Source organism: Choloepus didactylus, chromosome 6 (genome assembly GCF_015220235.1).
Source record: "Choloepus didactylus isolate mChoDid1 chromosome 6, mChoDid1.pri, whole genome shotgun sequence".
NCBI lineage: Eukaryota > Metazoa > Chordata > Mammalia > Pilosa > Megalonychidae > Choloepus > Choloepus didactylus.
In genome coordinates this window covers 15,920,120-15,948,075 of record NC_051312.1, presented here as the reverse complement: position 1 = coordinate 15,948,075, position 27,956 = coordinate 15,920,120, and the positions used below count along the sequence as shown (strand labels likewise).

Genomic DNA, 27,956 nt, shown 5'->3' with positions numbered 1-27,956 from the left:
CAAGCACAGTACCCAGCAAATATCTGTGAACTAACTAAATTATTTAATTAATTATAGTCACAATCTTATAAATTTTCTTCTCATTTTACTAGGCTCAGAAAGTGATCTTACCAAAGATACATAGCTATTAACTGAACATCCTGGACAAAGACCCAGTACTTCTAACTTTAAGTGCAGTGTTCTTTCCATGATAACATAGGTGAGGTATACCTTAATTCTTACTAGAATGCTCTGGTACACAATAGGCACTAAACAGGAATATATTTCTTACTTAAAATCACAGAACACTGACTGCTTGCTCACTCTTCCACCCCTTGGGCACATATACATTTGGTGGTTCCTTATTTGAAACTAAACATAGCAACAAATCCTAAAACTTACTTTCTCAATTATGACAAGGGTTTTTCTTCTCTTGTCCCGAACCTGCTTTTCTTTTGTCTCCTAAAAAAAACAAAAATTAAAAAAAAAAAAAACCAAGCCTATCCATTGTGAACTCTTTACCACTGTCAAAAATAATTTACTGTGTGTGCATCTGTATGTTCATTTCCAGCAATACTTTGAGAAGAGACTCTTGACTAAAACACTAATGTGGACAAAGGCCAGAAAGATGACTGAATTAACCCACATACCAACTATTAAACTAAATTCATACACAGGCAAAAGGTAATCAAAGAACGTAGTAAAGGATGACACTATCCCAGGAAAATCTTAAAGCACAGAGAAAATGGTAAGTTTTTAAAACAGCAAACTGGAGTAAACAGATGATGCTGTCTGAGGCCAGAGTTACCCAGTCCGAGGACTCCAACCACCTGGCTGCCTAAGAGATAAGGGTATCAACATCTCAGTACATCTGTGGAAATGCCAGTACCAGAATGCCAGGACATACCAGGTAGGAAGCTCCAGGTCAGACCACAAACAATTCTATCATCCCCGATCCCACTCCACAACAATCCCAAAAGAAGTGGTGATGACCTAGACTTTCTTAAGCACAGAATTTGGCTATCACTTACATCATCCTCACTCCGAGATGTCACAACAGCATCAATCATTTTTCGGGGATTATTCACACTAGAGACGGTAAGCTTCCCCAAAGAGCCCTCAAACTGCACTGCAAGGACAAAAAAGTTCCAGGAAAATAAAAACTCAACACTGCAGGCAATTTTCAAAGAAGATCTTTACATTCTCTACTCTTTACCCACAGTCTACCAATTTATTATAAAATTCTGTGCATTATCTAAAGCAGTCTTTTATTACAATGTATCCTTCCTCCTTTTTTTTGTTATAATAAAAACTCTAAAGTCTTTCCCCTGATATATTTTAGGGGTACTAGAAATTATAACAGGAGTTAAAAAAAAATCATGTAGTTTCAAACATTAAAAGACTATCTGTCAAATCATTCATTGCACGCTTAAAGACTGAGCTTTACATTTATTAAGGGCAAAGATACCCTGTAAATCAATTTCAAACACTGATGAAGCTATCTATCCATCTACATATTCAGTTATTTAAATTTTATCTTATCAGCAGCATCTCAAATTTCTCTTATCATGGGTCTGGGGTTAAGAAAAGTCACCTGGCTTATAGGCATGCTCCAGTTTGGCCACCTGAGGGGTAATGAGCTTGGTGCGCTCCTTTTTAGGTCCATCACCTTGCATTTCTTCAGCAGCTGACAGTTTCTCCAGTTTCTCAAAGTAATTCTACAACATGAGAAGATGATTTGAATAGCAACACAAGCAAGAACATGGCTTCTCTTTACCATTAAATAACTGATTTATACCAGTGGCAGCAACACAACTTAAATCTGGAAATATACTGATGTCTAATTTTTGTTAGATTGCAATAAGCTTTCTCTTTTTGTATCAAATAACCCCAGCCTTCAAACAAGTCAGTAACAATGGAAATGTCTTTAAAGTTAGACTGCCAACATTCTTAATTGAAAGAACCACATTATGGATGCCAAAGGGATTTGATAACACTAGTATATAGAGAGCCTCTCTATATAAGAAGTAACCTGCTTATAAGCAAACCCTTTAGTGAACAGCAGGAGAGGCTCACCAGGTTGAAAAGAGGATGGAATTTGCTTCATCAATTCTTATCTACTTGAAGACTAACTCAAAAGAAAATTATACCAATATGCACAGGACTTCCCTCACCAGAGCAAGGGAGCCATGATCTTCTCAAAATCAGCATACAGCATTTACCTGGTAATAAAAATCATCCAGGTAGGGATCAGTGCTTTGCAGTTGCATCATCTGGATTTTAGAGACCCAATCCTTTTCTCGCTGCAACATGAGATTGGCATATGGATCCTTGCGGAGATGATCTTGATGACTGCTCCGATGATTTCCTCTATCTCCTGCCCCATTAAGATTACGATGCTGACTGAAAAACAAACATATGCCACGTTCACTCCAAGTGGTTATGTTGTTAATTGTGCCTTATAATTATACAGGAGTAAACCGTGGCTAATTAAACAAAAAAGATCTCTTTTTGCTTCTGTTGTAAGGGGAGTGAAAAAGAATTTCTTAACAAAATTTAAGAAGAGCTAAAAAAATATATAATTAAGGAAATCAAACTAAGATTTAGGTGCCTACTACCTGATCAGTACTTTCACTTATGAACTTTTATAAACGCTTTATATTACCCTATGAGGTAGGTAGTTTTATTTTCTCCCTGAAGATAAAAGACGAAGGGCAATGGAGATAAAAAGACTTGTCCAAAGCTATACACCTGGGGGCAGAGTAAGAGAGTTGAACACAGGCCAATTTGCCTCCAGAGTCTATACACTTTTTGAACTCTTTAAAAATCATGAAATATTTCAAACATAGAGGAAAGCCCAGCAAATACCATAATAAACATCTTATTTATTTACCATCTAGATGTAACGAAAGAAGATTTTTTGGTCAAATTTGCCTCAGACATTTAAAAAAATAGTATTAAAGTAATAAGAGTGCTACATTCACAGCTGAAGGTCTCCTTTTACTCAAGCATTCCAATGTCCAGTTTCCCTTCCTTCCTAGAGGAACCACTGTCCTGCCTTTGGTGTGTATCCTCCCTGAAATGTTTTCATACTTTTATTACTTGTGTGTGCTTCTTTAAATATTATACAATATTATTTTGAATGCTTGTGAATTTTATATAAATGGTCTTAGACATTTCTCTTTCTTTTTTCACTCAACATTATGCGTTTATCCATGTTGATAACTTACCCAGGTATGTACATAGAAGTAGAATTGCTAGGATGCAGTGTATCATTTTCAACCTTATATACTGCCAGATTCTCTCTCAAGAGGCTGTATATTCCATCCATGCCAACAATGGTAGTATTGGGACACTTCAAGTTTTACCTATCTGATGGTGTAAAATGGTTATCTCATTGTAATCTGCATTATTTCTGATTACAAGTGAGCTTCAACATCTTTCCAGGTTTATACGCCACTTGGGCTACCTCTACTGGGAACTGTTTGTGTATGCTGTATTGTTATAAAGCAGCTTAATACTTTAATACAGTCACATGTAGTAATCTTTTCCTCCATGGTTTTTACTTTCTATGTCTTGATTACAAGTCCATACCAACTTATTTTCCCTGCAAAAAATATCCTGGAACATTTCTGAAAGTGAGAAGGCATTACTCTCACACTCAAAGAACTATAAATAACAAGACTGAAGAAAACAGTTACATTTAGTTTCCTTATTTTATACAGATAAATGGTCTTAAGACAGAAGATCCATGAAGGCAGGAGCTTAATCTGTCTTGTTCTTTTTATTCCCCAAACCCACCAGAGTGATTGGTACACACCTCGGGATATATATATTATAATATGTAATATATTTGCTGAATGAGGATTAAATAATTACAGGCAAAAAGAATGATCACTGGCTTCACAAACACAAGGTTAGTCACTATATTTCAAGATTGTCTGTAAGTTGAAATGTTAAACAAAAGGCAGTTAAGAGTATGTTGGGAACTTGGTAAGGATTAAGTATAAAATGTTAGCTCAAAAAACCATCAGACCTCAATTTTAATTCAGATTTATGAGCTACATAATAATATAGTTACAGTTTGGAAACTAGTTGATAAAATCTTATCATTTAAGGCTAGTGCATAAAAACAAAATGACAGCATTTATGACTCGCCTTTACCAGCAAAATAACCTCATACTAATTAAATTCACTAAAAAAGTAAAATAAATTAGTAGCACATTGTTACACTAGCAACATTAAAAAGATGAATTAAGAAACCACAAAGAAGTATGATGAGTACTTACTTTCTATTCTGTTGCTGTCTCTGGTGCAAGAGTCGACGGTGCTGTGGGTGAAGGTGAGTTGTGTCCGGTCTAAACACTGGGGCCTGAGATCTAAGAAAAAAAGGGTCTCAATTATGTCATCCTGATAATTTGAAGTTTTTAATGTTGTCAGTACAGGTTAATTTCATACTGGTTCACCCAAGGGACCTGGCTATAAAGCAAAAGGCAGTCATATTTTTGCATGTTTTCTACAAAGGTCAATTCTCAACTTTTAAAAGAGTACGATCATCAAATCTGAGCAAACGAAAAATAAAATACAAAACATATATATTATACATTTACATAAATATATAAAAAGTATAATTTGTTTTCTTTTTTGCTCCTAACCATTTACATAGTTATGGTTCTCCAAGCAAACAGAAATGACAGGAGATATATAATGTAAATATTATAAGATTTATTATAGGATTTGGTTCACATGACTGTGGGGATGAGCAAGTCCAAATTCTATACAGCAGGCTGCAAGCTGGGAACCCAACAAAGGTTTTCAATGAAATTTCCTAGGAGAAGCTGGCTGGCTGAATTAGAGATGGAAATTCTTCCTTCTAATTGCTGAAAACATCATCTGTTCTTTTAAGGCCTTCAAATGACTAGATGGAGACTTCTCTCATTGTTGAAGGCTGTTTCCTTAGTTGATTGTAAATGTAATCAGTCACAGATGCAATCAACTTACTGATGATTTAAATCCATGAAATATCCTCACAGTAACAATCAGGCCAGAGCTTGGTTAAATAAACAACTGAACACCATAGCCTAGTCAGGTTGACACATGAACTTAATGATCACAGTCCAGCCCTTGTCAACTTGGCATCCATACACATCTCCTTAAGCCATACCCTGGCATCCATATAGATCTCCTTAAGCAACACTTAATCTCTAAACTAAGTAAGTCATATTTTTGCCTAACAATACTGAACTGTCCTGTGTACAACTGGAAAAACACCAACTCTTTCCCCAGAAGAAGGTGCAAGTCCTTGGGTAATAATCACTATAAACTTGATATCCTGTAACTTAAAATACTATGACATAAAGCTAATACAACTTATGTTACATAATAAGGGGATAAGATAAGGAAGAAAACAAGGATATTTTCTTTATGTATATGTATATAAACAGATTCATAACAAAACAAGAAAGATATATTCATAACCATTACAGTCCTTGTTTCTGTAACTGGTCACATGGTTGTAGCTTGTATTTATCACTACCTTCTTTCACTACCCATTCCATATTCCCTTTACCCTCAGCAAGCACCTTGGCTAGTCATGGTTCTTTGCCTGGTGGGGTGACCCAAACCTTCATTCCTGAAGTTTCTGGGCCACTGGCAGTCCTATGTGGATTGGGCTGTCACAGTTTTCCATTGACTTTAATCATATGGCATGGTAGTACTACAAGACACCTAAGGAATCTCCAGTATTCCAAGCAAACACTTCTTTAACCTCACTGTGTAGCTGCAGTCCTATTTCCCCTTGATTATCAGGATCAATCACCTCAGAGAGTAGTATCGTTCTTTGCCTGTTGATTCAGAGGCATGAGGAGTCCAAAGTGGCTGGGTGGCAGTCTTAACTTACAGTTCAATGGAATCATTGTTGTCTCCTGATGGAAGCACTCCTCCTTTTGGAACTAAGTCCTGTAGACCAGCAGAGCTTAAGGTTGCAGGGACAGGAAGCAAACCTTTTTCTAGTGGATCACCAGGGGTAATAGTGAGTGGTGCCACTTCATTTCCACCTCTTTATTCCTGGATCCATGAATCCTGGTTATGGAAGTAACAGCACCATATAGAGTGTGCTGATATAGAGCATATACAGCTACCTGGAGATATTATCCCAGCCCTGAAAGATACTGCTACAATTGAGTCTTCAAAAGGCCATTCCACCATTCTATCAATACAGCTGCTTCAGGATGATGGGGAACATGGTATAACCAGTGAATTCCATGAGTATGTGTCCATTCCCACACTTCATTTGCCATGAAGTGGGGTTCCTTATTCGGAAGTAATGCTGTGTGGAATACCATGACAGTGGACAAGGCATTCTGTAAGTCCACGGATGACAGTTTTGGCAGAAGCATCACATGCAGGGAGGGCAAATCCGTATCTGTTGTACGTGTGGGAATGGATATTATGGGTGTGGCATAATGGCAGAAGGAACATAAAGTTGGACCAGGTGAATCTCTAAGTAGAGATTCTGAATTGAATGTTATAGCTTGAGGGGTCAGAAAGGGCTCTGTCCTAGTTTGCTAATGCTGCAGAATGCAAAACACCAGAGATGGATAGGCTTTTACAAAACGGGGGTTTATTTCACTACACAGTTACAGTCTTAAGGCCACAAAGCATCCAAGGTAACACCTCAGCAATCGGGTACCTTCACCGGAGGATGGCCAACGGCATCCGGAAAACCTCTGTTAGCTAGGAAGGCAGCTGGCATCTGCTCCAAAGCTCTGGCCTCAAAATGGCTTTCTCCCAGGACGTTCCTCTCTAGCAAGCTTGCTCCTCTTCAAAACATCACTCCCAGCTGCACTGAGTTTCCTCCCCCCCCCCCCCCCCAGTCAGCTCATTTATATAGCTCCACTGATAAAGGCCCACCCTGAATGGGCGGGAACACGCCTCCATGGGAACATCTCATCAGAATCATTGCCCACAGCTGGGTGGGGCACAGTCCAAGCAAATCCAACCATCACCAAAATTTCTGCCCCACACAAGACCACAAAGATAATGGCATTTGGGGGACACAATACACTCAAACTGGCACATTCTCTAGCCGCTTGTTTGGGTGCTTGGCTGAAGCATGGGCCAAAAAGTGGCTTACACTGCCTGAAGTTGAAATCCCACAACTGCCCTGATATAATGTAGGTGAGGGGATCCAAAGGCTTAGAGATTAGAATGTTAGAGTGGATTTATCATGTAAGACCTGCTCACAGTAGCAATCAGGTCAGTGTTTGCCTAACCAAACAACTGGACACCATAACCTAGCCAAGTTGACACAGGAACTTAACCATCACACTATTTAACAGAAGTCTTTTAAATAGATTTAATGTGCTCAGTTTCAATTACCTGAGAATGACATAGAAATTATATAAAACACACTTTTGCTGAAACAAGAGCTTGAACCTTCTTATTATAAAGCCAGAGAGTGGAAGCAAGCAACCTAGCTAGTACTGAGATTATCTGCCTTCTTGGCATCTATATCTTTGTTCCTTGAGAATGTGGTAATTCTTGTTAAGCAGTAAGTACTGTGTGTTTATTATATATAGTGTGTGTTTTTGTAAAATGGAATGAAGTAAGACATAACAACTTTAGAAAAAACAAGATGTGATTAACGTAACATGAGAATGCATGTATAGGAAGTATTTTTTTTTCTTAGAACTCAAGGGAAATGTTATTCATAAGAAAGCTTGGAATCTGTCAAACGTTTCATGTTTAGCAACTTAACGATTCAATAACATCTCAAATCATAGCATTTTTAAATATAAAGAGACTTCTGTATTATAAAACTAAATGTCAACAATCAACAAACTTGGCTGACAATGGATGAAACAGTGGCGTTTGTTTTGTATACCTTAGGTTTTGCAGGTGAGGTCCTGGGCCAGAAGGGTGCTGCTGTGGAGGGGGTGGTGTAGTGGGAGGTGGAGCACTGAAGAAGGCACGGAAGCCTGGTGCTGGGGGAAGCATCTGCCCAACTCGCCCTTGCAGTAACTTGGGATTCATGGCAGCAAGTGGACTACCAACAAATCCAGGGACCCGTGCAAACTGGCTGGGAGACATCCGTCCAGGCTGTAGCTACAGAGCAGGATAAGACCTTAGATTTAGTTAAACAGAAAGCCCCTCTGCTTTCATCCACAGAAAAGTGAATACTGTTTCCATCAATAGGTATGTTTGAAAAAAGTAAATGAGAAAAAACGAGAGGCAGTAGTAATTGATTAACAGCAAAAAAAAAAAAAAAAAAAAAAAAAAAAGAAGGTAACATAAAATCATCTAAGGACTCCTAGGAAAATTGGAGGCTCTTTACAGATAAGGTAATCAAAGGCTTACCTGAGCTCCTCCAAGAAGCTGAGCTCTCTGGAGAGGACTGAGAACAGGAGGAACACTAGGAGGGAAAGGGTGACCCAGGAGAGAAGAGTTCTAAGGAAAAAAAAAAAAGGAAAAATCTATACTGAGACTCTGAAACAGGTAAAGCAATATAATAACTCAGTAGAAATACAAAATAAACTTGAATATAAAACCTTTTAAATTGTACACAGTCAAGCTCTCCATTGAGGGAATATAACAAAAAGTAATGTTAGAAATTATGAAAAAGCAAGCAGTAGAATGAGATAACTGAAATAGCAGATGACCACATGATTAGATTTAAAATTCTAATGCTTAGATTTTTAAAGATAAGAGAGAGTTGAAGTAAGAAACAATTGTGTATGATGGGCTGATGTCCTCTGGACCTATAAACTCAAGTTTGAAATTATAAAAAAAAATGTACAATTTACAAGATGTATGTATACGTCCTGGTAGTGATCAGAAAATATATACTGCCTCTTCTGATAAATTGTTAAGTGACTTACTGGGACACTGCAGAGCTGGTTTGGAGACATCCTCTCACCATAGGGAGCAGGATAACGTGGTGGCATTGGGGGCCGAACATGGACAGGCTTCGGGCACAGAATCTATCAGCACAAATATATATGCAACTACATTCAATGAAGTCAGTTTTTCCTCCACCTATACTCCCTCCCCTCAAGTACTGGTAGAGACACAAAAACTCAATGCAAAGCCCTACTTCTAAGCAAGATGCTATGGCTAAGAGTTCAAATATGGGGAACCTTTGGTCACTTCCTCTCAGAAATATCAAGCAAAGTGCCAGTTATAACTGAGGAAAATTTAGCTAATTCTCCAGTTATCCCCACCCTTCCACGCTATCTGAGGGAGATACCAGCAGATATTCTGACTTGCAAATTCTCTCCAAGAGGAAATATTTTTGTAGCAGTGAGGGAGAAGGAATGATAAGAAAGCTGGAGGATTAACTAAGTCCTATTCTGAAGCCCCTGTGATATGGCCGCCATGCTCAACACTTTTGTGTTACATTGTGACTCCACCATTTCACAGAATATTGAGCCTAACTAGGCCATACCAACACCACCCTCCCCCCATACCTTCCAAATTGGCCTTCCTTTTCAGCTGCTGGTTTCAGGTGGAGGAAAGTCTATGGAACAGGACTGCACAGCCTCTAGGGAAAGCAGGGATATCTTAAAGGTAAAAAGGGATGTGGACAATGCTGTGTTCCCACTCCCCCCAGCTTTCTGTTATTTCTCTGCAAAGTTTTTGGGCAGCCAGCAAAACACTTTAAAAAAGATATGTATACTAACTGTGGTTACCTACCCTTTTCCTCCCCCAGTTAAAAGGCAGCAGCAGCAGCACCAGCAAAAGGTATTAGGGAATGTGTCTCTTACTTATACTAACTTCTCTAATTGGCTATTTTTCTTTCTAATCTAATGCCTACCCCAAACTCCCACCCTCCTCCCAGCATCATCAATTTTCCAAATGGTTTTGCCCAGGTTCCCAATATCCTGGGCTGGATGCCTGTTAATGAGATACCTGCTGGTTGAAGCTGGGTACAGCCATCTGCTTAGGTGGGGTGCCTATGGGGACAGCTCTAACAGGAGGACTCCCAATGATAGGTGAAGTTGATCGCCTTGGTAATGCACGCTCAGAAAGGTCCCTATCATCTTCTGGGCCATGTGGAGGCCTCTGAGGCAAGGCATATTCCAACACAGATACAGTAGGCATGTCCTAAGTGAAAAAAGTATAAAGAAAGGATTACCAACTTGAAATGTTTTACTAACTCCTAAAGACGCTAAAATATCTTGTCAAATTAACTTTTTAAAATTTTTATTTTTAACTTATATATAGTAAAATTCATTCTCCCTATTGTACAGTTTTTTGAGTTTTGATAAATGCAGAGTCATGGATCTGCCACCATAATCAAGATACAGAAGAGTTTCACAACTTCCCCAAATTCCTTCATATTGTTCCTTTGTAGTCAAACCCCCTGCCTGCCAATCCCAATCACTGGCAAGCACTAATTTGTTCTCGGTCCCAATAGTTTTGCCTAGAAGTTACTTTTTAAGTAATACAAACTATAAACTGACAAATATGAGTTTTAATGGCCCCCTTTCAACCTTTTCAAAATAAAGCACAGTCAAGTGAGCATCACCAGAGGCTGAGAAAGGCTACATACAAACAGAAATAAGTGCTGGATGCAGTAATCAATATACTAACTGGCAATCTTTTTTCAGTTAAGAAAGGATGATAAAAGAACCTACTTGATATTTTCAGAAATTAGGAATTTTATATAAAAAGAAAATGTTCAATACCTGAGCCAGCAGTGGTCCTCGGATTCGCCTCAGAACTTCAGATCCATCCCAGATGCTGGAATTGAGACTTCCTGGCTGGGGCTAACAAAAAAGGAAAAGATATACAGTCTGGAATAGTGTGGGCTCTGTGAGTGACTCACTCGCTGTTGGTGAATGAGGCTCTAAAAGAGCCTCAACTGCCTGAGAATAAGGAATTAATTAGTGGTTTTAGAATATACGTTATTCCCCAACTTCATGTCTAGATCTGCTATCATCAGAAATTATATTATCATTTTTGTATGGCAAATGTAATTCAATGTATTAGATGAAATAAAATGGCAATGCTCAATACTTCACTTTAATTCTATAGTTTGCTGTAGTTCTCAAATCAGAAATAGTAACTTACTCACTTGCAAAACTGGCCTGGTCTGCACTGCCCTCATGATAGCTGGATCTTCTAGTTCATTTTCAATCACCATCTTACTAAGCCTTTCTGCTAGATTCTCCTCATGGTCACCCAACAAGTCCATCTCATCCTTTTCTCCATTGCCTGTTTGTTCCTTAACTGCCACGGGTAGTTTCTCTTCCAATTCAGCCAGGCGCTCATGTGCTTCCTGCCAATCATCATCTAAAAGGAAGTCATAACAAAGAAATACAGTCCTATTGCAGCTAGAAAGTTTTATAAAATTCTTTTGTTAACCAAATGAATAATTTTAACTCCAGAAAACACGTGGAAAGTCAAGTTTCTGCTTAGAGACATGAAATGAAGTTAAACTAAGGGGAAAATTAAAGTGAGCTTTCACTTTTACAAACAAGTAACACTATACCAAGAAAAAAATTAAAGCACTGGATTAGTAGCTTAATACATTATCGATAGTGTTCAAATATATTTTGAAACTGATTTCTAAATTGGTGATAGATATGTATACTACCTATTGGCTTGGAGATTCTATGACATTTCAGGCCAAAATTTTAAGGGAAAATTAAAATCCACTGCACTAGCAATCTTCTTTCAGATTATAATAGCCATTTTATTTACAAACTTTTGAATGTATCTATTTTATTGAATCAATATTTGCTAAGCATCTACTATATGACAAACACTGCTCTTTTGGATACATCAATGTACAAAACAGACAAGAAACCCTGCCCTCCTATAGCTTTCATTCAGGTGGGAAAGAGATAATAAATAAACACAACAAATAAGTAACTAGAGATGGATAATAAACAATAAACATAATGAATAAGTAAGTCAGATACTATATTAGAAGATGAAAATGCTACAGAAATGTGGGAAAGAGGGGAATATGGGAAAGAGGAGCAGACTGAAAATCCTATATAGGATGGTTAAACGTAGGCTTCATTGACAAGGTGACATTTGAGTAAAGCTGCAAAGAATTAGAGTTAGCCGTGAGGATATCTGGAAAAAGCATTCCAGGCAGAGACAGTTAGTACAAAGGCCCTAAGGTAAGAGTGAGATTGATGATTTTAAGGAATAGGAGGGAAGACTGCGTTGGGAACAGTATGAGCAAGAGGGAAGAGTACAAGAAAGATAAAAGAAGCTGGAGTGGGCTCATCTAGGGCCCTTTGGGCCACTTTGAAATGGGATGACTCTGGAAGTTCTGATGTGGCTTAATGTTTTAAAAGGATCACTCTGGCAACTGTATTGAAAACAGAGTGGGGGGGGTGGTTTTGCAATTTTGGAAGCATGGAAGCTTGTCAAGTGGCTACTGCAGTAAGTCAGGGAAAGGTAATGGTAACTTGGACCAGGTAGGGTCAATTCCTCTTCTATTTTAACTGTGTCATTGTTATTCCTATATATTACAGTACAGTCTGTAGCACGGACATGAAAGCGCTTTCCTTGTTTATTATGCTGATACAGCATGATTTCTGAGTCCTATTACAGCATAGATTAAAATCTTCAGAACCCTTTATCAGCTTCTCTAAATCTAGATCTTCTTACTTCTCTTGCACTTCTCATTCCAGTGGTCCTCAGTCTAATCATTCCATTCTGCTTCCATCATAAAAACTCTTATTTACAATTTTGCTCCTTTTAGCATTCAAATTTAGAAGTCTTTTCCTCCTCAATGAAGCCTCTCCCCCAAATCCTTTCATTTTAATTCTACCCCTACCTTCATCTAAACATGGAATACATTCTGAACTACAAAAAAATCCATGCATTCTTTTGTAAATATATTTTGTTTTTATTTTAGTTATACTTTTCATATTCTTGTAAATTTCAACAGACAGGGATAACACATAATTCCCTTTATACTTAATATAGAAACAGAATTCTGAAAAACCATCATCAGTGATGATCCTTGGGATTTAATTTTTCTACATACCTTATTAAAAGAACTGAATAAAAGAACTGGAGGCACTATTACAAGGGGGAATAAAGGTACATAGTAAGGGTACAATAAATGATAGGTTTTTTTTTTTTTTAAGATTTAGATTAATTGATAATTTTCTGAGGGGCCCATGTGCAACTCTATAAAATTATCTTTATTTTTTTTATCCTGCTTGGAAAAAAAATACATGCTTGTTAAAAAATTTAAACATCACATAAATACATAACTTGGAAAATGAAAGTTCTCCATAATTCCATCAGCTATGTTAAGTTTTTTAAAATGCAAAAACTGTAATGTTTAACATGCTTTCTTTCTATTTAAACATTTACATCTTGGACACGTATAACCATTGTTATCTCATTCTTTTTATTAACTACATGAGACTTCATTCTATCGATCAACTGTAATTTAACACTATCTAATGATGAACATTTGGATTATTTGCAATTTTTCAAAATAGCAACTAATACTATAATGAACATTACACATGTCTTAATACCTTAAGCAAATATTTCTGTAGGCTAAGTCCCTTTCAAGGTGGGATTATAAACATTTAAAATTCACTATGTTTATCAATTTAACTATGTACCATATCACATTTGTGATCCAAAAAGTAAAGGAAGTGGGACTCCACATTTATAATTTTGGTATCATCAGAACCATTGTCAGGCACTGTGGTAGCTTTGAATGTATTAGTGCTGATGAAGGGATCTGTTAAGCCGTGGATCACTCTGTCCTCACTGGGATAAAGGTTGTGGGCAAGAGCTATAAAAATATTCTCACCTAAGGACATGGGTCTTTTTCCAGTCAAGTGGGATTCTCTTCCCTTCCTAACAGCTTCCTCTTATCCGAGTACCCAGCCAAGTAGCACTCTTCCTCTGAAATGCCATCTTACAGAAAAGAACCTAAGGTAGCCATCTCACTATGGTGGTCTCTGATAGGCATACCCTGATGTGCTCAAAATGGGAAAAATATACTTAATTTCGGACTTCAGGTAAAGACAGAGAAATGAAAGGAAAACGGTTATCTGTTTTCCTTCAACTAATTAACCCACACACTGATGTAGGTTACCGAATTTCTGGCTGCTTTTACAAACCTATACTTGCAATAATTCCCCTGAAGCCCATCTTAGGGATATTTGTGAATAAAAACAGAATAAAAAGATGATTTAATTTTAAGGGAATCCCTGCACATAAAGGGTACAGCAGCTATCAATAAAAAGAAGTAGAAAGAAGGGAAAGACCTCCCAAATGGAGGCAGATTTCCAAAGATTCCCCAATGCTGTTTTAACATAACTGGTAGTTTTCACTGATTGTATTTATAGTTACCTAATCTCTCTGTGGCTCTGCTTCTTTATTTGCAAAATGAGGATAATAATAGTACCTACCTCATAGGGTTGCTGTGAGGATTAATAATATATGTAAAGCATTCAGAATGGTGAATGGTGCCCAGCGAGTAATTAGAGTAAGCTTTTACTATTAGAGAATGGGCTGGGATTTTTACAGTACCATTTATTGCTCTAAGATGATGCAAACATTTATTCATGTAGAAAATAGTGATTTATTTCCTAAGGAAAGGTAACATCCCAGCACCTGTAACTAGTAACCTAAACTATCCACTGTACTAACAAGTTATTATTCATGACGCCCACTCTCTAAATTGAAAACTATTAAACCAAAGTATACGTCAAAGGTCTGACATTCTATCTCCTTCTGGTTTAACTTCTCTATACCAGTTGTATAATTACCTGTAAAGGTGTATCAAATAGGTCACAGGTGGATTTAGAAAGCAATTTTCTTTTTTATACACATTTATAATACTTTAAACTTTACAATTCAAGTATATTATGCCCTCAATGGAGACAGCTCACCTTTGGAAATCTTTTCTCCATTATAAAATCCTTCTTAAACACCTTTCTGTCCTACTGTACAAAGTGGGCTAACTATACATTATTTCACCGCCTTTACTTTCTATAGCCTGTACTTTTACTGTGTACCCCTAGGGGACATTTCAATGTGTGTATACTTTTCTGTTTACCCTTCATATAAAATTTAGTTCTGCACACTTTAATATCCTGATAAGGCAATATTACTCCCATTTTGTGAGGGCACAGAAACCCAGAAAAACACTGTCTATAGCACTTCTAGAAATCAATGTGAAGGTGAGACTATTCTTCATCCTGGTTCAAAACTGAGGGCACGTTACTTTGCTATCTTGTCTCAATATAGCATCTAAAAATGAATTCCACCAGCTTCATTTTAATACTGAGGAATCTGGTGAAAAAAGAAAACATTCAGTACAATATTTTAATAGAAAAAGAGTTCTAGAAACAAGTACACAGTTTTTGCAACTTCTATAGCGTCCTATAGGTTATTACTGAACTAACTCTCAAAATACACTTTTTGCAACCCACTTCAGTCCCCTGCTTTGTAATTCTATTCTATGTCCCTTTATCTGTGGTCTCTGTGGAGAAAGATGAGAGAGACGACAGTGTCTTGGATTGTGTCATCCTCTTGGATGATTGCATCTCCTAAACTATGGCTATAATCCAAAGGTCCTTGGCTCCTTTCTAAAATGGGTCTAGCTTTGACCTTAAAAACTTCTCTTGCTGCTCCCAATAGTGGCAAAGTTTTAGTTCCCTACTGAATTTTGTAAAGCCTGATTAACAATATAACACATTTTTTTTTTCATTTTGCCAGTTCATTCAACCCAATCTGAGCTTTAATAAATTTAAGCTGTTTAGATCACTGCAAAATCAGTAATCACTGTAACATTTAAGAACTCTCATTTGTTACAAACATTCATCATTTTGGGATTACCATTACTGCTAAATTTCTTCTTCTTTTATTACTTAAATTTGCCTATTTGTTACACAAATTTGCTGCAATTCCAAAGAAATGTCCAAACATATTTACACATCTCAACATAAACAATGTTGCTGCTGCTTTCCAATAAAACAGTTAAAGCAAAAAATCTGCACTGACTTTTACTTATTCATATAAACTTTCTCCCTAAATTTCCCATCTCAGTCATTATAATTTGGTGGTCTTTAGTCTGGTTCTTTGACTTTTTGCAACTCTGAGAATATCTATTCTCTATCCAGGGATGGAAAAATTTCATCTGGGCACAACACTTCATTAATTCACAAAGACTTTTTCTCACCAGAGTCTTTGGGATAAAAAGCTTCTTATTGTATCAAATATACTATAAGACAAGAGCAGATTCATGCAATGTACTACTGATAGACTGAATTTTAAAACACATACACAAGTACACACATCAGAACCTGAGTTTTGTACTAGTCCACTGTGTAGCCCATTTCTTTAAGTGTTCTGTTCTAAATATAAAAATTCACCTCTTCTAGAATTATTTTAAGCCTTTTTAAAATGCCTATGTCTCCAACCATTTGAATTTTCATAGTGTAAACTCAGAGCCATGGGTGATAAAGCTGGAAGGGACAGGCTTAGAGTAAACCTGACTTTATAAGTGAAGCAAAGAGGCCCAGAGTAGCCGGGTAGATGCTTCCAGTAAAGACTAAACTATTCCGATGGAGGACAAATATAGAAGAATATCTTGCCAAAAGAGAATGTGTTTACTTCTACTAAGACCAAGACATTAGGAGAGAAAGATGCCACTTACCAACTGCACCTGATCCAAATGTATCATCATTGAACTGATCAATCTCTTCATCTTCCTCTCCTAGGCCCTGAAATGCATCTTCATCTTCATCCAGAGGACAATCCTCCAAAGACTAAACATGAGAAAAGAGATTAGCTATTTATTGTCTTTTAAATGCTCAAAAAATATTCATTTTACCTTCCCAGTGAACAGAAAAGTTTCATTTTGACTTTTTGTAAAGATGGCATTTTCTCCACTCCCAATCTGTCAGACATTGGAAGACTTCAGTATCTTTTCTTTCAATTGCTATTTCTTGTTTCTTATTTTATTGACTCTTTTTCTTTAAGCATTTTATTTCTCTAATTTACTAAGACTCTAATAACAGCATTTCATCATGTAACCAAGACATTAGGCCTGAAACTTCCTTCATGTCACTGGTTGGAATAGTAACGAGAACTGAAAATAAACAATTATCTTGCCTGAGTTATAAAAATCTTTTCCAAAAAAGATCTCATCTTCCTCATTATAATTCATTCATCTTTTTCAATTTTATTACTACTGCTTTAAAGCATTCTCTTCATTTTCCATCCTTTCCCCCTTCCTATAGGCCCAAACTCAGGAAAAAATGGAAAGTTAAATTTTCAACCAGTTAAGACAACTCTGGAAAAGCTGTGATATGGCATGTTCAAGTTTTGGTTCCGCCACTTACAAGTAACATGAACTCAGGCAAGTAACATTCTTTCTGATTAATTCATTGACTACTTCTTGAGCACCTACTGTATTTCCAGACCTGTGCTAGGCTTAGCGCTCTAATGCAGGGACTCTTAAGTTGTAATGCAGGGATAATACCATCTGTCTTAGAGTTGTGAAGATCAAAGAAGGTAATGATTATGGATTGCTGAACAAATAATAGATAACACCATGATATCTTAGCTGTGCCCTGTTTTAAACATTTTCTCCCTCCATTTCATTCTTTTCAATTGGTTTATTCCCCAACTTTTCTTTTCTTTTGGCAATTTCTTCCCACTGAATCCCATACTCTTTCTCCATGTTCTAGTTGGTTTGCTCTTGGGCCACTCTTATCAAGTATATCTGTTATACTCTTATCAAGTATACGTGTTCTCAATGTCCAAAGACTTGGAATCGGAATGTCACACTCTCTCAGTAGGGAGGATAGCGATATAAATTGCCTGGTTCTTAACTAGGCTTCTCTCAAAAGAAATTCAACCCATCCCAAAGCCCTCCCACACTTAAATAAAGCAAGCATACCACTGCCTCCACCTCACAAGCAACTTCCAGCAGCACTCCCTTCCAAAGCACAGAGATCTACTTAACTAAATCAATATATTTTTAATTTGGAAAGACTCCTAGGGATCATGGAGACTAGTCCTTATATTCTAAGAAACCAGAAATTTATGTCCAGAGATTAGGAATCGTTCAAGGTCACCCAATGAATTAGTGACAGGGTCAGGACTCTCGACTATTGCTCCATCACGGGATCTAAACCAAATCCCAGTCTCCTTCCACTCGCCCAGAAGGAACTTCTGCGGGACACGCCCCCCTCCCAACTTGGAGCCCTCTTTAGTCTGGGTCCTCATTCAAGGGGGAAATCTAGGCCCCCATAACCGGGTGCTTATTATGTGTGTATGGGTGTGTGTTTGTGTAATGGGGGTAGGGGATTGGGTTGCAGGATCCAGGGCGGGAAACGCGTCTTTGGGTATCCCCGGGTGACACTTCCTCCTCAAAAAAGATCACCGGGTTGGTGCAAAACTGCCCCCGACTCGGGTACTCCAGTAGTGGGGTGTCATGGTCTGGTTAAGGCAGCTAACGGGCCCTTCCCACCCCAAAACAGAAGCCACCTCTTCCCAGCGGCAAATGACGGGACAGTCCCGCCCCCCGAAACTAGCACACAGCCCTAGGATTACACCAGCGATTCTAGGCCTCTAGCGTTCCAAACGGTCCCGCGGCTCCCGCAGCCTTCCACTCCCCCCACCCCCCCACCCCACCCCCAACCCACCCCCAACCCCTTAGGAACGCGGGACGACGCGCAACGGTGCGAAAGGAAGAAGGGCGCGTAGGGGAGGGAGAGGTCACTTCCGGTCGCAACTGCTCACCTCGTAGCGGAACATTCTTGGGGAAGGGGGGAGGGAACGGGGGAGGGGAGTAGGGGAGGGAGGGAAGAAGCGCTGACTTCTCGGGCTCCTCCGCGCTCCGGTCCTCCACCGGTTCGCGACCCCTGGCCGCCGCCGTACGACCGGAGCGTGCGTGGGAAGCGTGCGCAGGCGCGTCTCGGGGTGGGCGGCCGCCCCACTCGGCGCCCGGCGGCGGCGGCGGCTGCGCGGGGACAGATTTGGCGTCCCGCTTCCTAGTCTCAGCGGCGGGAACGAGGTCCCGTGGTGAGAGACTGCGCACGCGCTACCCTTCTGGAGCTTCGTTTCGATTCGGACTTAAGCTCCTCCTCCAAGTTGTCTGTGCCGGCTCGGCGCTTAGATGGAAGCGGAGGAGCGAATCACGAGTTTTCCGTCTGCAGCCGGGCGGAGCAAATCCTTTTGATTGTCACACGACAAGGCTTTGAAGAGTCCCGGGCTTATCCTGGGCTGCGAGAAATGGTGATTCTTGGGCTATTTTTTCAGCATGCTACATACTCTGAAGGCTACTCGGGGCATCTCACGTGACGATCTGCGCCCACTAGAGGGGAAAAAAAAGAAAAGTTCAGGGTCATCTGAAGGGGTAGAATTCGTCACCACTTTCAGCGACGTCACCCGCTGAATCAACAGCAGGTCAGGGCTGTGATTTATGTGCCTCAAAGTGATGACGGCGTCGCTTCTTTAGAAAGCCAAAGTCCTGTTCCGGGAGGTTTAACTAGGGTGGTATTTTTTAAGCCCTAGGTGCTTCGGGCACCTGGAGCAGGAAAGCCGCAAAAGGCAGCACAGCCGGGGTCGGCCTGGTTGGCCCTTCCGGATGACAGACGGCCAGCAAGGTCATCGAGGCTGAGCAGCTTCAGCCTGCGTGCGCCCCTGGAAACACGGGATGAAACCCAGAAAAGAATCTGGGCAGGTTTTAAGCCTCGGCACCCTGATCCTAGAAGTTCGTTTTATGGTTTGTTACCTCTTCTGGCATCTCCCATACTCTTTAACCCGGTTTGAGCTCCCCGCGGTATCCCTTTCCGCCTAACGTCTAAAGTTCCAGCAGGAAGAATTGGGTTTCGCAACCCCTTTCTGCGGGTAGCTCTTAGAATGCAACCTCGCCTAAAAATGGCATACCGTAAATTCCTCACTTGTTAGCGTGACTCGATTAGTCAGAGCCTGAGTACTGGGAGCACTGCATTTGGAAAAAGAAGTTCCGGGTGGGAATCAGGACTTTGACGATGACAGCAAGACTGGGCAATTTATCCAATCGTCTCTGAGCCTTAGTGTCTTTGACTGTAAAATGGGTATAGTGATACCTGCCTCCCAGAGTAGGGGTTGAAACACGTGATGGTGGTAATAGTGATAACGATGAGTGAAGCCTGCTTGGCACTTTGCTAAATGCTTTACATCGATAATCTCATTGCATCCTTATGTCAAGGAATGTGAGGATTAGAGACTCAGAATTTTGCTCCAAAGCAAATTGTGGCAAAACTGGCAAAGTAGATTTGTCTGATTCCTAAAACCCAGTCTCTCTCTCTCTCTCCCTTTTTTAGAAAAATATTTTTAATCAGAGATGTTATAGGTTTGCAAAAAAATCATGTAAAAAATACAGCATTCACATATATCCCCTGGTTGTTGCCACTTTGCATTAGTGTGGTACCTTTGTTACAAATGATGAAAGAATATTAAAATTGTACTATTAAATAGTTTTTAGTTTACATTAGGATGTATTTTTTTCCCTCATATACTAACATCTTGCATTATTGTAGCATGGTTGTTTTAATTCATGAAAGAACGTTTTAATACTCATACTGTTAACTATAGTGCATCGTTTGCAATAGGGTTCACTGAATTATACAGTCCTATGTTTTATCTTTTAATTTTTATTCAAGGGTGTGATGGTTAGGTTCATGTGTCAACTTGGCCAGGTGATGGTACCCAGGGGTCTGGTCAAGCAAGCGCTAGGCTAACCATTACTGCAAGGACATTTGTGGCTGGTTTATTGAATCATCAGTCAATTGGGTGCAGCTGTGACTGATTACATCTACAAAGGGCATATCATCCACAATGAGAGAATGCAATCAGCTAGATTTAATCCAATCAGTTGAAGATTTTTAAGGGAGACAGATAGAGGACCTTTATTTCTTTGGCTGACCAGCGAAGCATTTTCTGAGGAGTTCATCGAACACATTCATCTGAGTTGCCAGTTTTCTGCTTGAGGAGTTCACCAAACACCTTCATTGGAGTTGCCAGTTTGCTGCCTGCCCTATGGAATTTGGACTCATGCATACCCACAGTTGCATGAGATACTTTTATAAATCTTATATTTATAGATATCTCTTGTTGATTCTGTTTCCCTAGAGAACCCTAATACATAGGGTAACATGTATATGACCTAAAATTTCCTCTTTTAACCACATTCACATATATAGTTCAGTGCTGTTAATTACATTCGCAATATTGTGCTACATTGCCAGCATCAATTTCCAAAATTTTACAATCAACAGAAATGGACTTTCTGTACAAATTAAGCAGTAATTTCCCATTCTCTACCACCAGCCCTGCCCCTGATAACCTATATTTTAGATTCTGACTCTATGAGCTTGCTTATTCTAATTATTTCATATCTGTGATAACATGTAATATTTATCCTCTTGTGTTGGGCTTATTTCACTCAGCATAATGTCCTCAGGGTTCACCCGTGTTGTTCCGTGTGTCAGGACCATTCCATTTTATGGCTGTACAATATTCCATTTACCATGTATTTATATGTTATATTTTTATAACTTTCTAATGATGTTTAGTTTCACAGTAAACATTTCCAAGACTCAGTCAATAGAGGAAAGAAAAAGAGGTTATGGGTAGAAGTTTGAAAAATCATTCGTGTTCTTAGAAGGGTCTTCCTTTAGTTATCTTACGAATATTTATTGGCTCCCCAGTATGTACAAAGTTTGTATAGTATTGTGGGAAGATAAGAAAGGAAGAGTAAAGTTCTTTGCCATCACCTGAATAAATCCATTCATTCAATAAATATGTAGTGTCTGCCTTAGCTAGGAACTGTGGATCATTGAACAAAACAGACAAAAATCCCTGTCTCTCAGGAGTTTACTCTTATTTTAAAGGACAATATTTTACTTTCAGGAGCTTACACTGCAGAAGCTAGAAAAAGAGCTGGAGCATGAAGAAGTAGTAAATCCAATTACATAAATTTTTAGGACAGCTAATCTCTGAGTTTATCATTTTCTAAAGAATTATTTTCTGCCATTTACATGATCCAGAAACTCCCACCTTTTCTAGATTGGTACATGCCTTTTAATTACCTTATTTAGTGCGTCTTTCAACTCCTTGTTTCTCATACTGTAGATCAAAGGATTCAAGACAGGGTGACAAAGATGTAGACAACAGACATGATACAGCCCATTTCTGGGTTGTAGCTAGAGCTGGGGCATAAATAGATCAGGCTATAGTAACCATATTGGAGGAGAACCACTATCACATGAAAAGAGCAGGTGGAGAACCCTCTGCTGAGAAGATCTTCAAAATGGCAGCCATAAAGAAGATGTATGAAATGGAGATTGGGGAAAGGGGGATGATGACACTGACGATGAAGATCATAGCTTCTTGTGTTCAAATATCGCCATAAGCCAACTGCAAGGATGGGGAGTGTGGCACAAGTTGCTACATGGTGCATCATGGGACCACAGGCTCAGGCACAACAAAAACTTTCAGCAAATGACTTCTTTATTACTTACACAGCACAAAGGGTGCAGCAGAGCAGGGAAGAATTCCCACTGTAGCTGATCTCCCCTGAAGACCAAACTGGGTCAGGGTCGGTGGATGGCAGCTCCGCTTGGCCCACTTTGCATCAAGAAGAGAAACCCTGTACTGTTTGAGTGTGAACTGTTTTTCCACCCCAGGGGGAGAGGGCACTGCCACTGAGAATTCCTGCCCTGAAAAGCAGCAGGGGCTGCTTGTTCCTGGTTTCCAGGTTTAAGGTCTAGTTGGGCCTTTTCATTAGATCTAACAGCTCCCCCAGGTTGTGGAATGGACACAGACTAAAACATCATCACATAATAGAAAAGGAGGTGGCAGGTAAGCAAGGCTGAGAGATAACAACAGAGCATGTGTCTGTGACTTCCCCAGCAGGGGATCCATCACAGCAGAAGTGAGTGATTCTGTTGTGGCCCCAAAATGGCAGACGGAAAATCAGAACTGTCACTTGTAAGGCTAGAATGAAACCCACAGTCAGCTGGGCACACAGCTGCCATCTCACGATGAGGGCGTAACACAAGGGATCCCAGAGAGCTACAAACTGATCATAAGCCATGATTCCCAAAAGGATGCAGTCACCACTTCCCAGAAAGACAAAGAAGAATATCTGTGTGCTACAGCCAGGGAAAGACATGGGTATTCTCCCCATGGTCACAAGGTTGACTAAGGCCAGAGGGGCAACAGTGGAAGAGTAACGGATTTCCAGATTGGCCAGAAAGAAATACATGGGGGTTTGGGGTGAATGCCCAGTCTAGACCATGAGAAAGATTGTGGTATCACCAACAAGGCTGCCAATGTACATTAGCAGGAAAACTACAAAAATAAACATCTATACCTCCAGGATGGGTGAAAATGGGTGAAAGTGGAAATGGATCTCTCCAGATTGGATTATCATCCCCCATAAAAGTCACACATTGGATTTTCTAGGACAAACGGGAAAATATGTTGGGAAAGAAAGTGCTCTGCCTTTAGGATGAAGGTGATAATAATATAGGTGTTTTGCCACTTACAGCTTTTATAATTATGGAGATGATTCTATGCTGTGCAGGCCACCCTCCAGTTTGTTTTTGTCAGCTCATATTTTCAAGAGAGTTGGCCGGTGTTAACTGTAAAGCCTGTGACCGTGAATAAGAGCCAAGTTAATTTGTCCCATGTGACAACTGAGCTCAGGACTTTGACTTCATTTTTGTTTTGCAAGAACCGGCTGAACCAATAACCCCTGGGCTTCTAAACCCACACACTGCCTAGCAATAATCTACTGGCCATAAAATATGAAGTAAAAATGATCCGGATTCCATGACCTGTGTTATGTTCAGGTCACATTGTCCCATATAAAGTGTCCTCCTTTGCTTTTCTCTAAAGGGTCATCATCTTCCTAGAGAGAAAAAAGTGTCAGCTTGTGCCAGTTCAGCAGCACCAAACATGATGACTCCAGTACTGGTTTCTGTTTGCAGAGTCAGCTCTGTCTTCTAGTACATTGGCCCTTGATTGTAGCCACAACCTCCTCAGACCTTTTATAACCTTTCTCTATGCTTCTAACCGAGAATGCTGAGAAGTACAGTAACTTTGTAAACAGCAGCAATATAGACTTCTAGTTTTAGGCAGTTTACATAGAGAAATTCTTCTCTCCGTCACAATTGGGCAATGCACACCTTTTTACATATGGTAGAGTAGCAAGTAGAATATCTTATATGCTTTCCCAAAACTAGCTTTTATTCTGTTTCTATGATAGCTGGTTTTATATATGTGTCTTTTCCCCGTAGATATAATCTGCAGGGCAAGGACTGTATCTTATTCCTCTCCCTCTAATGCCTAGTGTGGTGACCAATAAATGTTTGCTGGGAATGAATAAAGGAATAAGCCTTTTCCAGAACCAGGATATACTTTTATTTAGGCAGAGTACATGGTGTTATAGAGTTGGACTTAAGGGTTCATGGAAGGAAAACATCCCTTTTACCTGCCTGGTACAGCCTATGTCCTTTGTGATTAGAAAACATGGTAGCTGAAATGTTTCCCATCTTATTAGTTCTTATTAGTTTGACTTTAAATAATTCAATGCTCAAATTTTGCACTGTTTTTCTGTATGAGGAAAGTATCCTTTCTTTCCATCTGCTTGAATCTCTGCTTGCGGGAGATCAGACTGATGTGCACTGCCAGTCTGGGCCTTACCCTGCTTGGGGTCTTACCATCGAAAGGGACTGAACATTGAATGCAGAGCATCCTCTAGGCTACTAGGGCAGATCAGGGTAGAATAGAGCCTCAGAAGGAAAGAAGTGCTGTGTCTTTGGGTTGAAGGTGATGACAGTGTTTTACCTTTGGTTTTGATAATTATGGAGATGAATTTATGTGCAAGCTACTCTCTATTCTTGTATAATACAATAAAGTAAACCAGAGAATTTAAAACAACCAGGGTCATGTTTCAGCTGCTTTGAAGCTGCTGTTACACTCATCACCATTCCCTCTACCCAACACATACTGGGTAGGAAGTCACCCAAAGTCACATGTGCTTTGTTAATTATAGCTTGGAACTGGGGTCACGCCCATTCTGAGAAGGAAGGTGTTCTAGTTTGCTAATGCTGCCAGATTGCAAAACACCAGAAATGGATCAGATTTATAAAGGGGGGTTTATTTGGTTACACAGTTGCAGTCTTAAGGCCATAAAGTGTCCAAGGTAACACATCGACAATTGGGTACCTTAACTGGAGGATGGCCAATGGTGTCCGGAAAACCTCTCTTAGCTGAGAAGGCATGTGGCTGGTGTCTGCTTGCTCCCAGGTTGCATTTCAAAATGGCTTTCTCCCAGAATGTTCCTCTCTAGGCCACAGCTCCTCTTCAAAATGTCAGTATCAGTTGCTCTTGGGGTGTTTGTCCTCTCTTAGCTTCTCCGGAGCAAGAGTCTGGTTTCAATGGCCATCTTCAAACTGTCTCTCTTCTGCATGTCCTCTCTCAGCTCCTGTGCATTCTTCAAAGTGTCCCTCTTGGCTGTAGCAAGCTCGCTCCTTCTATATGAGATTATATAGTGCTCTAGCAAACTAATCAAGGCCCATGCTGGATGGGCAGGGCCACACCTCCATGGAAATTATCCAATCAAAGTTATCATCCACAGTTGGGTGAGGCACATCTCCATGGAAACACTCAAAGAATTGTAATCTAATTAACAATAATACATCTGCCCCCACAAGATTGCATCAAAGAATATGGCTTTTTCTGGGAGACATAATACATTCTTCAAGCTAGCACAGAAGGTTAGGCATTTGCCTTAGTGGTAGCATTTGAAAAAAAAATATTTTTTTCTCCTAGTGAAATGAAAATGTATCCAGTTAAAATGAAAATGCGAGCTAGGATGAATGGGAGTGAGGAGTGTAAATTCAGAGGGTCAGCTAGCCCCTTACCTGATTTTATTGAGAGAACTGCACCCAGAGCTCTTAGCTGATCCCCTGGGCTCACATGGTTTCTATGGTATTGGGGGCTACTTTAAATTCCTACTGATTCAAATCAAAATTGCATGGGTGAGACTTTGCTTAGCCTGCAAGGAGTTCAGATATACTTGGAATTAAAAGTGTGGTTAGAGTGACCAAATGCACCAGTCACTGGTCACTGAAAACACCAATCAGTCAGACTGATTGACAAAATTGTCAGTAAAGCCTAACAGGGTTAAGAACTTGAGTACTGGAAGTGAGCAGATGGGATCATCATCCTACCCTGCCATTTATCAGTTGTGTGATCTTGGCAAGTTAATCCCTTTGAATTTTGGTTTTCTCATCTTTAAAGTTAGATAATATTAACATCTATCCTGTAAAGTTGTAAAAATTAAATGAGGTAATGACTATACAGTGATTTGTACTGTGTCTTGTCTGGTATTGGTAAGTATTCATTACAGGCTAGATAATACTGCCCTGTTTAAGTGTAGCCACAAACATAAGTTCTTATTCTGATATAACGGTGTGTAAAATCCCTGATTGTCATTTTCCCTACACTTCAGTCTCTGTGTGCAATATGTCTTCCTGTAACTGATTATATCCATAGGACAATGTATAGGTATGTTGGTCTAGCATTGTTACTATTCCAGTTTGAACCAAGACAATCCAGTCCCATGAGGGAATCCAGTGACCATAAAAGTATTACTAACCCTGTCAGAAGCTTTCTATGTGATCTGGCTAGAAATCTTTACCTTTCTGGATTTTAATCACTGTAATTGATTTGCTGTTAATTTACGTTCTTCAAGAAGGAAAGGGCTGTGGCTCTCCTACCTTGTAGAGACCACTGTATACTGAGCACCTAGTTCCTGAATAGAGGAGACAATGTAAGAATGAATGCCGTAGTGGACCCCAGAAAAATGTTCTTAAACTTAATGCATTCCTGTGGTTGTGAACCCATTACAAGCAGGAGCTTCCGATGAGGCTACTTCAGTTAAAGTGTGGCCTAACTCAATCATGATGGGTCTTAAGCCTGTTACTGGAGTCTTTATAAGCAGCATGAAATTTAGACAGAGAGAGAGAAAGCCATGGGAAGCAAGAAGCTGAGGGTCAAAGGAACCACGAAGAGAAGGGAGAGGCCAGGAGAGGCTGCCATGGGCATTGCCAGGTGATAGAGAACCCCAGGACCAAGGACCACCAGAATACCAGCCTTCAGGAAGAAAGCATTGCCTTAATGATGCCTGGATTTGGAGTTTTTCCTAGCCTCAAAACCATTAGTGTTTAAAATTTCCATTGTTTAAACTAACCCATTTGAATGCTGTTTGTTTTGGCAGACAGGAAACCAAAACAGATGCATAAATGAATGATGATGAATAAATGCTTTCTTAATTGCATGTGCTAGAGAGAAGGAGAAAATACAGCACAGTGTTGGGAGACTTTGAGGTCTTTGTAAGGGCTAGTTCAATGTAGGGTCTTATAACATTACAAAGAAATAGAGTAGGAAACTTCTCTAGAACTTCCTGAATCCTGGAGCTACAAATAAAACAATTTTCACCTGGTTCCTTAATGCCACAGATTTATGTTAAATAATAGGATATAAAGGAGTAGTTAGCCTACTTAACTATGAAATGGTTATTGGTGTTTCTGTGACTTGATACACAGTTTCTCAATTCTCTTTGTTTTGAAGTTATCAGATGTCTTTCTGCTCCAAACCCAAATTGGGACTTCGGCACTGCAAAGTAAAATCCTTTTGATCCCATTTTTCTGTTTTCACTTGGACTAGATTGTGAGAACAAGGCTCCATGATAAATGGCAGGTCTATAAGTCAGTGATTATCTAGATAGAAAGTCGAAGCAGATCAAAATTCTGTGGTGCCAAAATTTTCCAGATTTTTGCAGATGTTACAGAAACCAGACAGGAACAGAATTTTTGTTATTCTAAGGGATAATTAGGATCATTCAATATTATCAAGAACTCTGATGGTCTATCTCTTTTATTATAATCTGTATTTTCATAGTTAGCTCT

At 39.5% G+C, this 27,956-nt stretch overlaps 1 protein-coding gene and 1 pseudogene across 1 annotated transcript in view; both read right to left on the bottom strand.

Annotated features, from left to right (window-relative positions):
* PATL1 (PAT1 homolog 1, processing body mRNA decay factor) overlaps nt 1–18,886 on the bottom strand; it is a 32,336-nt gene extending 13,450 nt beyond the window's left edge. Inside the window, exons 1-13 of the mRNA XM_037839329.1 lie at nt 18,730–18,886; nt 16,637–16,748; nt 11,057–11,274; nt 10,668–10,748; nt 9,889–10,083; nt 8,859–8,960; nt 8,338–8,427; nt 7,865–8,085; nt 4,269–4,358; nt 2,202–2,382; nt 1,574–1,697; nt 1,011–1,108; nt 382–441 (exon numbers count right to left, since the gene is read on the bottom strand). Coding sequence (XP_037695257.1) covers nt 382–441; nt 1,011–1,108; nt 1,574–1,697; nt 2,202–2,382; nt 4,269–4,358; nt 7,865–8,085; nt 8,338–8,427; nt 8,859–8,960; nt 9,889–10,083; nt 10,668–10,748; nt 11,057–11,274; nt 16,637–16,748; nt 18,730–18,744 — 1,587 coding nt within the window. The 5' untranslated portion in view covers nt 18,745–18,886. The remainder of the gene's footprint in view (nt 1–381; nt 442–1,010; nt 1,109–1,573; nt 1,698–2,201; nt 2,383–4,268; nt 4,359–7,864; nt 8,086–8,337; nt 8,428–8,858; nt 8,961–9,888; nt 10,084–10,667; nt 10,749–11,056; nt 11,275–16,636; nt 16,749–18,729) is intronic.
* Nucleotides 18,887–18,986: 100 nt separating this feature from the next.
* Nucleotides 18,987–23,410, bottom strand: LOC119536601 (annotated as a pseudogene).
* Between the last annotated feature and the right edge of the window lie 4,546 nt (nt 23,411–27,956).